This window comes from Lichenostomus cassidix, chromosome 1 (genome assembly GCF_008360975.1).
Source record: "Lichenostomus cassidix isolate B80296 chromosome 1, HeHo_3.0, whole genome shotgun sequence".
Classification (NCBI taxonomy): Eukaryota; Metazoa; Chordata; class Aves; order Passeriformes; family Meliphagidae; genus Lichenostomus; species Lichenostomus cassidix.
This window is the reverse complement of record NC_139479.1, coordinates 39,461,828-39,473,915: the sequence shown is the minus strand read 5'-3', so window position 1 is coordinate 39,473,915 and position 12,088 is coordinate 39,461,828. Positions and strand designations below refer to the sequence as shown.

Below are 12,088 nucleotides of genomic sequence, written 5' to 3'. Positions count from 1 at the left end.
TCACCAGCGCCGGGAGGCGACGCCCCGCGATCTCCCGCGCTTTCCGTCCCTCCCCTCCCCCCGGCCCGGCCCGGCCCCAGCTCCGCGTCCCGGCGCGACCCCTCCCTGCCCGCACCGCCCGACCGCGGCTTCGGCCAATCCCGCCGAGGCTGCCAGAGCCGCCCGCCAATCAGAGCGCCCCGCCGCCCCTTCCTCCCGCCCCTTCCTCCCGCCCCCGGCGCGGCGGCGCACCAATGACACGCGAGGAGACAAACCCCCATTGAGGGTCGGTTGAGCCGCCGCTCCCCGCTGCCCGCCTCGCCCCGAGCCGCCGGGACGTCAAAGGGAGGCAGGGCCAATCGGGGGCGAGGCTCCTTGCGTCGTGGCCAATGGGAGCGCGGCTGGCGTTGCGGCCCCGCCCCTTGTCCCCCCGCCGGCGGCGCGGCCGGCGCTCCCCCTTCCTCCCTCTCCTTCCCTCTCGCAGCAATGGCGGCGACGGAGCAGGAGCAGTTCTACGCCCTCCTCGGCAACCTGCTCAGCCCGGACAATGCGGTCCGCAAGCAGGCCGAGGTAACGGGGCCGCCGCGTCAGCAGCCGGCGAGACGGCCTGTCAGACCTGCCGGGCCTCGCCGGAGGGAGGGAGGGAGGGAGGAAGGGAGGGGGGCAGGGAGGCGGCGGGGCCGGCCGAGCCCCACGTGTGAGCAGCGGCACCAGCTGCCGCCGGGGCGGCCCGGGCCTTTCCCCGCTCGGGGCGGCGGGGCCGAGCGGTGGCGGCCGTTTTGCCTGGCGGGCGCAGGGCCCGCGCCGGCTCTTGGCCCGTGAGGGCGCGAAGGGTCCCGTTACTCCCCTCCGCGCCCGCCCCGGCGTGTCCGACGCCGCTCTCGCCCCTCGCCCGCCGCGAGACCGCCCCGCCTGGGGCCCGTGTGGGACCGACCGTCCCCTGGGGCTGCTTGGCCCCGCTGCCCACGGCTGGCTCCGCCTGAGCCGCCCGGCGTGACGGAGCGCGGCCCCGGCGGCGCCGCGCAGGGGGGCCACGAGCCGGCGGCGGCAGCGGCGTGCGGGGGGCGGCTCTCGGTGACTCGGGCGCGGAGGCGTTTCCCGAAGGAGGTCAGAGCGGGTGCCTGGCGCGATGGAAGCGCTCTGCTGTGCGCTCCGAAGCGCCCCTCGCAGGGGCTCCCTTGCCCCCGCGCCAGCTTGGCCGGCAGGAGCGGGGCCGACGTCCTCTGTTGCCGCGCAGTAGTTTGGTTTTTTAACTTTTCGGAACGGCCCCGCGTGTATTCAAGTGTTTCGTCAGCTAAGAAGTATTTCACCCAAATGAAGTGTTTTCAATATGCTGAGTTTCCCTTGTTATCAGCAAAAAGTTTTCAGACGTGTTGTTTCAGCTGAAATTCTTTGTGGCGGCTAAGCCACGTTAATTCTTTCTCTCTGTCATGCTTAAGGCTCCATTGTCAAGCCTGGTGGGGAATCTCTCCCGTTGAATTAAATACCAGCGTCTAGGTTTAGCATGAATTCCCGCTGCATGGCTGCATCGGGTCTTTTATCGCTCTCATCACTCCAGCGGTCAGCAGAGTTCAGCGCATTGTTTGGTGAAGAATAAAAAGCATTATTCCTGATGCTGCAGTGAAAATTCCTCAAATATGAATCGAGCGTGAGAAGGAGGAGAGACATACATTTTTAGGAGGCTAGTGAAGTTTGGTATTGATAACTGCACTTTCCAGAGAGGCAACGAGAATTATTCCCACATTCCTGAATATGGAGCTGCAATAGAGGCCATTCCCTGGGAGCAGAATTTTTTCTCAACTGCCTACATATAACCTAAAAATATTTCTGATAACTTTTTGCACTTTATTGGAATTGTAACAAAGCAAGTTCATTGCGCAGCTGTGTTGTAATGCCTATGAAATAAAACATTGGATAACAACTCTAAAACTTAGGTTCTTATAACTGGCATAATTTATGAGAAACTTGCTTGGAACAGAGTTGGAGTTCTTTTCAATCTTCATAGATACTTATGCACTATGGTCAATCCGAATAAGAAACCTTAATTGGCATGATAGATACCAAGCTTTTAAAGTCTGTTAGTTTCCTATAAAAATACAAGGAATAGTATAAGTCTGCACTTATTTAACTGCACTGAATTTGGGATTAGTTTCTGCATATTTCCAAGGTGTGTTGCAAATACTTTTATGGCTTAGGATCATTCAGAGTGGTAGGGTCCTCAGGAGGTCTGTAGTGCTCAAAGCAGTGTCAGCTATCAGGTCAGACCAGGTCACTTGGGCCTTTGTCCTGCTGACTCTTGAAAACCTCTAAGAATGGAGACTGCACAAGCTTTTTGAGTTACTCACTCCTGCTTGACTGTCGTCATTAGGACAGAGAAATCTGGACCTCTTCCAGTCTGAACCTCCTTTTTTTTCAATTTATGCCTGTTGTCTCATTTTTCCACTATGCACGGCTGTGAAGAACCCCCTTAGTCTTCATGGTGGGTTAATGAACTTTTACCTAGAAACAGAAATCTCTCTCTCTACAGTATAGCTAGCTTGACTTAAGTTGTCTATTTCTTGAAGTAAGATTTTTTGGATAAAAGTATTGCATAGCCTTTGAAATATTTGCTTCCTAAAATCATACAGGACCCATATTTGGTTTTTAAAGTCAGTGTAGTCCAGTCAGTTCTTTAAAGTGTATTTATTATTAGAAGGTGATATTGAATACATAAAGGATTCAAATAACTGCAGGTAAATTGAATAGCAGGTTTTCATTTGTATGTAATGAAAACCAGTCAGAATGAAAAATGGATAGACAGGAAACTAAGCAGTGAGACTCCAGTTATTTCTAATAGGTCTGGTCATTGAAATGAGAATGAAGGGTGTTCAGCTGAAGACTGAACTTGATGGAGATGTAGAGTCATATCCTGTTTGGGAGGCTTGTAATAAAAGCTGTTAAAGAAAAGATGAGGAAGAAAGCCTGATGACTCCTAACACAATTCAATTTATGTGTACGGATCTATGTGTGTACAGTCTGCTCTTGTGAGACCCCACCTGAATTCTGTGGCCCTCTAACACAATAAGGATGTGGACCTGTTGGAGTGGGTCTGGAGGAGGGTCACAAAGATGGTCAGAGGGACTGAACAGCTCTCCTGTGAAAGGCAGGCTAAGAGAGCTGGGGACGTTCAGCCTGGAGAAGAGTGGAGATACCCTCCAGTACCTAAAGGACCTGCGAGAAAGGTGGAGAGGGCCTTTTACAAGGGCATGCAGTGATGGGACAAGGAGCAATGGCTTTAAACTGAAGGAGGGCAGGTTTAGATTAGATATATGGAATAAATACTGTGAGGTTGATGAGGCACTGGAACAGGCTGCCCAGAGAAGCAGTAATGCCCCATTCTTGGAAGTCTAAGTTGGTTGGGGCTTTGAGCAATCTGGTCTAGTGGAAGGTATCCCTGCCCATGGCTGGGGGGTTGGAACTAGATTGTCTTTAAGGTGCCTTCCAACTCAAAACATTCTGTGGTTATGTGTATGAGCTAGCATGCTCATAACCTGACTAGTTGGCTGAAATCTGGTTGGTTAATTTCATAATTTATCTTGTGTTGTCATTGTCTGTTTACTATAAAAGCCTGTATTCCTCTTAATTGTGCATTTGTCTTCTGATAGAAGAACTTATATTTACTTTGTTTTGGTGAGGTTTGGGACAGCATGAGTAGTAAGTGTAGATAATAGAGATTTGTTTGCATGTGTTATGAAGGTTGGTCATGCTGTGTGAGAAATTTGTATTTCTGTGTAAGATAACTGGGGAACTAATTGTAAACTAAAAGAATACAGTAAGATGTAGCAGAATCCAGGTACATAGTTAAGTTGTGGGCAAGACTGGTAGTAAGATGGGTGGGGCCAGGAAAAAGGTGTTTCACCAGCCCAGCGGGAAGGTTCTGGATTTGGCTATGTATTCCTCGTGCCCATTTGCTTTAGCATCCTCTGAATCCAGTTTACTGAATTGGCAGAGTTATACCACTGAACAACTGCTTAGGTTGCTGCCATTTTTAGTGAGTTAAACAACTCAAAATAGAATTTTACGGTTATCAGAATTGACATGAGGGAAGCCGGCTTTTACTCTGCTTCAGCTGTCTGTGAAAGCATAACTTCAAGACCATAGTGGGCCTGGGTTTAGGCCTTTGTATTTCTGTATTAATTTTTGTATTTGTAGATAATAGTGCAATATAAATATATACCTTAATGGGAAGTGGTTAACCTGGGAAGAGTTTCTATTCTGACCTGAAACCTCATTTAATTTTGCAGTCTCCATGAAATGATTAGATTAAATGCAGGGATTCACTGGGGATTCAGAGTCTCATTGACTGTGAGTGTATATTGGCAAGTATAGAGAATATGAAATGAGGATTGACTTTGTGAAGAAGGCCTACTAGGAAGCAGGTACAGAAAGGGGAGGAACATGAAGTCTAATATTAAATGCAAAACTGCTTTATTGAAAACAGCAGGTATCCTGTCAAGGTGTGTAAGAGTTTTTAGAGTATTGGAACGGCCTACTGCAGTCTTGGAAGTGAAAAGTAGGCAGGCAGAGAACTGATGAAAATGAACCTGAGCTTTGCAGAGTAGTCTCATTCCTTGAGATCAGGATGTGATAATGAATATTGGGAAAAGGTGAAGTAATTAATCTTGAAGATTGTCCACAAAAAGTAACTTGGACTTACTTAGGATAGAACTATTTCTGAATGAGGGGTTGCTATTTAGCTTGTAATTCTCCTGCTCCTACCTACATAGGTTTAGTATAGTTTAAAAAAGCATTTAGAGTTTCCAAATGCTCACATATGCCATGTTTTGGATAGCAAAAATTGTTTTACTGTGTTTTCACTCCAGCTTCTAAGTAACAATGCAGTTTTAAAAGGAGTAATGAGTGAAATGCATGCCAGAAGTGTACAAGGCAACGTAAAGGAACTTTTCATCAAACTTTCATTTTGCTAAGAGGGTTTTCCTAAGGAGGAGACTAAATAGCTTACCTTTTTGAAATTCAGGCAGGAGTTTAAAAATAAGAAGTTCTTATTCAGAATGTGTGGTTGAGATGTGTGGCTGTGACAAAACATTGTAGAAGTTGTAAAAAGGTTCAAAACGAGAACTGATCAAAATTTTAGACTCTACATTTGTCCATGATTATTAACCTGTTGGTCACAGCTTGGTCTCAGGCTTCCAAAGTTCTTAATTCTTTGATATGATGAAAGTTATGGTGGATTTCTGGTAGGGTATGTTCTGTGTATGTTGTATTTCTTCATGTTTATGTTTTATTTATGTTATGTTTTGTAACTAATCTCATAAGTGGCCAGTCATGCAAATGTAGATCATTCCAATATAGCAGACCTTACTAGATAACTAAGATTTTACTCATATTTTAAAATAGGTAATACATTTTAATTTTGATAAGTTTAATTTTTTTTTCTATTTTTTTTTAACTGGATGGATACTGATGCTGTTTTAAAAGGGAAGTCAATTCATATTAATGCTTAACGTGCGCTTTCTAATAAATGTTTACACTAAGCTGCATCCCTTTTTATGCAGGAGACCTACGAGACTATTCCGGGCCCATCAAAGATCACTTACCTTCTGCAGGCAATCAGGAACAATGCTACTCCCGAGGAGGTATGGTTCAATCACCTTGGATTCGTGCAGATTTTCAAGGGGACGTGGAGAGGGGGGGAGGCAATCAGTACTGATAATTTGGGATAAACGAGCAAGTTTGGCGTTTACTGAAGCATCTTCATTTACTGCACATTTGTAGAGGAATCACTCATCTTGTTTGTTGCATATCCAGTTCAGTAGCTGAGACTTTTTGGTGTAGGATATTTAGTTTCAGAAATAGTTTTTCATAAGCGACTGCTTGGATCTCCATTGCTTTCTGTTGTGTTTTCTTTGCTTAATGAATGTTACTTTCTTAAAATGTGTAACTAATATGTGACTTTCTGTCACCTATGTGTCACATATATGACTTACTGTCATGTTTCTTCAAGTTACAGTTGAGAAATTATTTCTCTTTGAGGTCCTGTGCCTAAACACGTTAAACTTGTGTGTTGTCTGAAACTTACAGCGCTTCTTAAGTCATCTAGCAGTATTATAGAACGAGTGGAGAGCAGTCTAAGCACTATATATAGTTTTTAATCTGGGCATAAAGCAAGTGTGCCTTTTAGTTACTCCTTAATTTTGTAAAGGCTCAAAACTTTAGCAATCAGTTGAAGTACTGACTGGTAAAACTATTACTCACTTGGATGTACAGAGTGGAGAACTACTAAGCTTTAAAGATATTACAAATTTCAGTGTCACTTAAAAGTGAAAATGTTCTACTCTTTTATGTTTTCAGATTTAAAGTTTTACTGAGCATTGGAAGGATGTAGCATGTAGAATTTCTGAACAATACGTTAAAAGCATAAGTGTGCTGTTTCTCTGTGGATAATGATCTCTTCTGGTAGACTGTATTCAATTTGGAGTTAGTTGCCATTTGTGCTTTTTAATGCTAAGAAAGTATCAGCTTACCCATACTGATACCTATCTATAAAGTTTTGTTCTGACAGAATCCTTCAATATTATACTAGCGGCTGGTTGCATAAGAGGTATCTATTTGCCCTTTCTGCCCCTCTAAGATGTTTCAAATGATGGAAAACTGTAGAGCAGTGTTACTACCAAGTGTAAATAAATACTTGTTTCATGTGTTTGCTGATTTTATTCCCTTTACATCAGCTAAGGAAATAGCCAGTGTAAAATTTAGGAATTTTGCCCATGACTTGGATTCCAATTTGCAAAGTACAAAAAAAACTTTTCACCTATAGAAGTTACTCTTGCTAAAGGCATCAAAGGCTAACATCTGTAGAATAACTTGACATTTAACTCAACCAGTGGATTAATCAAAGAAAGGTTTAAATGTTAGCTCTTAACTTAAGTAAACACTAGGTGGTGGACTCAAAAAATCCTGATTAATAGAACCTACAAGCAGTCTCTCTTCCCTGTAAATCCAAGTACTTAGTAGCCTAATTAGAGCCTAAGTGAAGTAATCCCCATGCTCAATCTAAACACTGCATATAAACATGCTGGGAAACATTCTGTGCATGTTTAATATGGTGCTGGTATCAACAGGTTGTTTGTGCATATATTTTATATAGATGCAAATGTTGAGCAGAATATTGCATGTCAGTGGATAGAGCTTTGGGCCTGGTATGTGTCCTGTGAGCACATTGAATGTACCAGCGTGACTGAACACAGGATGCTGGAAGGAGCTTTAGAATTTTAAAAATCCATTATGCAGGCTATGTGAAAGCTGGGTTCAGATCCCTCTTCATCATGAAGCCTCTGTATTCCTTTACCTCCTTTCAGGAAAGCTAGGCTGAAGTAAATACTCCATCCTGTTTGCATGAGGTGGGTGTCTGTGTTGTAGGGAATGCAAGATTTGTAGGACTATTCAGACAGCAGCTGGGGGGAACCTGGCTCTACAATCTAGTCGTTTGGCATTATGATGGAGGAACAGGGATGCATATTGTGCTCCCAGTACCCCTTGCATTTGACGTAGAAAACACCATTAGGTTAGGAATAACTCTTTTAACTAACTGTATTAACAAATTTTCTCCTAACCACGTACCTAAACTATGAAAGTAGTCACCTTTTTCCTCTGTTCTTATTTCAGACTTTCCTAATAGCAAAGTAACGCTGTTCTCACAAGTGGAGGGAAGGATGTGGCTTAGCAGTTAGAGCACTTCTGCACCAGATAATGTGCAAGTTTGTACCCCTCAGTCTGAGGAGGGGCTTCAACCCAGGGCCTGACTGCCTGGACTTGTAGTCTCACTGTTATGAAGTTAGGACTCTACTTCCTATGCACCTGCATTTTAAAGGGTTGTACAGAAAGGTGGTATATATTCACAGTTAATTTGATTCATTTTATTCCTAGGATTTGTTTTAGACGTTAGAGGCTTTGCAGTTTTGATTTACCACACAAATCTTTGAGAGGAGCAGAAGTTGTACATTTTCTCCTGCATTTGTTTTTGTCTTGGTTAACTCTGGATTGGCAGGTTTTGTTTGTGTTGTAATTTACAGATGAAAGATAAAATAACAAATGCTCTGTAAAACTGTTTCTGCTGTACTTGCAGCCTTCTTAGAGGGGCCTGACCTCTCCCCATAGTGTCACATGGAGGGATGGATTTCTTAGTCTGAAGACTGCTGCTGTGGACAGCTTCCTGTTCAGCTTTTGGGCAGGGCAGGGGGAAGGAAGGCAGCCCAAGGATGCACCACAGTTCTGCCTTTGAGTCTCCTGTGGACCTTGAGCGCTCTGTGCTTTGAATTCCACATAGGACTAGATCCCTGAATGACATTGTGCAAGTCTATCTTTAGGCCATATCCTAAATGTGCTTTACTTCTATTCCTGCATGTTTTGCTCCTTGAGAACTTAAAAGGAACAGTAAAACAGAGGTAAAAATCACTGTGACAGTACTACACAAGATAGTCAGACTTTTTCTTACAGAGTATGTAGGATTATGCAGACACTTTGAATATGAATGGAGAGCATGATGTCCCAGATTGCTGTTCATAATTCTGCTGCTGCCCTGCTCAGCAAATTGGTTTTCTTGTGCCTTGATTCCATCATCCCTAAAATATTAAAACATTTCTAAAACCCTGTAAATTCTACTAATAAGACACAGTATGTTAAAATTTGAGTATTATGACTACTTTTTATATTAGTAACTTTGACACTTCAGTTTTATGTGAGCATAATTTAGACATGCAGAGGACCCAATGCTGGGAAAAAATGTGCTCTTTTATGCTTTATTGGTAGCTGGAATTTCTTTTTTGGGGATGTACACTTTGTATTGTTCCTCTCATTAAAAGCTAAGGCCACTAAATTGCAGGATTTTAAAATGCTTATTTGAGTACATATCTTGAAATACTTGCATGAAAGAACCTTTGGGGTATGTGAAAAATACAAATATTCTTTCTTACTGTAGAAGAAACAGCCCCGGAGGTGCCATTAATTCAGCCATGTTTGTTATAATTAAATTGACAATGGTAGTTTTCATATGTAAGTGAATATCTGCTGAGGAAAATATGCCATTTTTTTATTATTAGAAGTCTGCTTATTTAGAAGCTGTTCATTTGTCATTCCTTCAAACACATGAATGTGCTTTAGAGATTTTGGGGATTGGTTTTTTCCTAAGCTAGTAACTATAACCAGGATAATTCATGTAGTGCTGATCTTGTGTCTTTCTGTATGCCTTGCTGCTTGTGTTTTTGCTTTGCAATTGGTCTGTTTATCAGTCTTCTAATATTTTAAATTCTTCAGAGTTGGAAATTCTTATCTTTGTTTTCATAAAGCATGTAGTCTCAGCCTCTATTCCCTGTCTGCCTATTGTTACTTCATGAAAGAATATAATATAATGCAAGTTCAGTCATTATCAGATGTCAGGAAATACGCACTGAAATACGATGCCTTGAGAAGGGAAGATGTAATACCAGAGTTTGTGCCATGTTTAGTCCCAGTAAACTTGCTCACCACTCAAGGCATTTCCTATGTAAGTTTATCGATGAGGAAAAATTTAGTCTTTTCTCAATATTGGTGCTTCTAGGGATAGGAGAAGAAAAGATACCATTACATTGCGGTACCATTAAAGTTTTTGGTCACATTGTTAGCAGGATTCCCACAGGCAGTGAGGAAAGAATGTCCTTCCAAACTCATATTACCTATGTGACAGCCTATTGCTAGAGAATCTTGGCTTGTGATGCAAACTACAGCACAGGTAGGCACTGTGACTGTCTACCTGATGCCTTCCTTAGATCTGCTAGAGAAGAGCTAATCCTACATATGTGGTGGCCTTAGTCCACATTGGAGATATTGAGGAGAAGTTAAGGAATGATCAAGAGTTAAGCACAGTTCTACTACTTTCCTTCTGCTGGTACAGAGACACTTTGTGTGTGCTACTGTCTAGCTGTACAGAAGATGGGTAGATTAGCTGGGTAGATTAGAAAAATATAGAGTGAGTCTGGAGACTGCAGAACATAAAAGTACTATCTTGAGTGATGTTCTAGCAGCATCTGATATTTACAGAGTATGTTAGAAGTTGACACTTTGCAGCAGTTTATGTTTCTTATCTGTAGGTTATGCTGTAGTAATATAATTGAGAAATTGGACTTGATTAATTTGCTTCTCATTGAACATTTTTGAATTTCAGAGACTTTAAAATGAAATTGTCATTCAAGTGCACATTAAATAAGAATACCTTAGAAAAAAGATTGAGTTCGGATTATTTTTTGTGAGAATTTAGCACACATAAGGTTTTGTTATGTGTGTTAAACTATAAGTTTGGGTGGTGATTTTTAATTAATGTGTATCCTTAAAGAAACACCAGTTGGTGAACATTCTATTAAGTTATTCAGAGAGCTTCGTGTCTCTTTTCCTTTGCTGTATATGTTGCTTTATTAATTTTGAATTACTAAGCCATGTTTTTTGCTTCTAGTATCACTTACATATCTCTATTTATTTACAATTTTACAATTGTAAATAAATAGAGATACATAAATGATACTGTTGTAGAATAGGTGTATGCGTACAGGAAACAAGATTGTAATATGTGGTATTGAGGTGCCTATGCTTAAGTTCAGGTTAAAAGAGAAAAGTTTCATCATAGGTTTGCAAAACACTGAAAGCTTTGTTTCAGTTTAGATTTGGGGGCTTTTTTTGCATATTTTTTATTGTTCAGAAAAGAATTTTATTTTCCAAATTCTAGCTGTAGGTTCCTGAATCTTTCACTGTAAGTTTAGCTGTTTGAGAAAGTGAAGGAGGGTTTACAGGTGAATTCTCTGACAAAGTTGTCCCAATAAGTCACTTTTTAATCCAAAAAACCTTGTCTGGATTATAATGGCCTCGTTAGGCCATTTGAAATAGAAAGAATGCGTGCTTTAAAGATCTTTTGATAGCACAGCTAAGTCCTTAACTTGCAACAAAGTATATCTGACAGCTGAGTACATCAGCTGTAGAAAAAACCTGGATACTTCAGTACTGTGATTATTTCTTTGAAGAGCTGTAATTTTCGGAAACACGGTTGTAAGCTGATGTTTCTTTACTATGCTTTTTTTTCTTACTATCATAATTGTCATCTGTTGCTTGAGAGGTATTCCATTCACCAAAGAAGTGTACACAATGAAAGTGTCATTTGGAAGCATGATGTCAGTCTTCCCTTGTAGGAGCATGATTACCATATCAAACACTTTAACATACATACTTCTCCTTCAACAGGCTCGGCAGATGGCAGCTGTCCTTCTGCGCCGCCTGTTGTCATCTGCATTTGAAGAAGTTTATCCAGCTCTGTCACCTGAGGATCAGGCATCAGTCAAAAGTGAATTGCTGCTCTTTATCCAGTTAGAAGTGCAGTCCACTATGAGAAAGAAAATATGTGACATAGTCGCTGAGTTGGCCAGGAATTTAATAGGTACTTTATTTAATTTGATATTGTGATAAAATGTTTATGTTTTAATAGTAGCTGTATTTGTGTCTCTTGTTCTCTAGTCTTGCTTAGACATTTGCACACGATGTGCTAACTGATTCCATGGTTTATAATAGAACCTGATATTTGTTCACATTATCCTTGACCAGATAAGGTTCTTGAACTCTGCTTTTTAAATCCCTCAGGTTTAGGTGAGATTGTATTAAGGTTTATAAATCCAGCTTTGTGTAAATTGTCATAAATCATGCTGAACTTTGCATCAGTTTCTTTTTTGAGTGCTGCTATATAGCAGTAAGTAGAGATCATCTTCTGTTTTGGAGTGTTTTCAAATTAAACATTTCACAATATTTTACATTGTGACATAGGTTCATCTTTAGGTCAGGGTTTTTAAAATTAATTTCAGTAGCAATGACTGGTTTTCCTGCACATTTGAGATCTCACATCTCTGAAGTTTGCATTTACTAAAACTTCGTTGTATTTAATGCAGATGAAGATGGCAACAACCAGTGGCCAGAAGTTCTGAAATTCTTATTTGACTCCGTCAGCTCTCAGAATGTGGGACTGCGAGAAGCTGCTCTACATATTTTCTGGTAAGCTACATTTTTGTAAGTAATCCAGATCATGTCTGAAGATATAAGA

General features: G+C 41.7%; 1 protein-coding gene across 1 annotated transcript in view; it reads left to right on the top strand.

The window, feature by feature from the left end:
* The first annotated feature begins 380 nt into the window (after positions 1-380).
* The window catches only part of IPO5 (importin 5), a 43,307-nt gene continuing 31,599 nt past the window's right edge, over positions 381-12,088 (top strand). The window contains exons 1-4 of the mRNA XM_085057404.1: positions 381-549; positions 5,535-5,615; positions 11,242-11,434; positions 11,937-12,039. Coding sequence (XP_084913530.1) covers positions 466-549; positions 5,535-5,615; positions 11,242-11,434; positions 11,937-12,039 — 461 coding nt within the window. The 5' untranslated portion in view covers positions 381-465. The remainder of the gene's footprint in view (positions 550-5,534; positions 5,616-11,241; positions 11,435-11,936; positions 12,040-12,088) is intronic.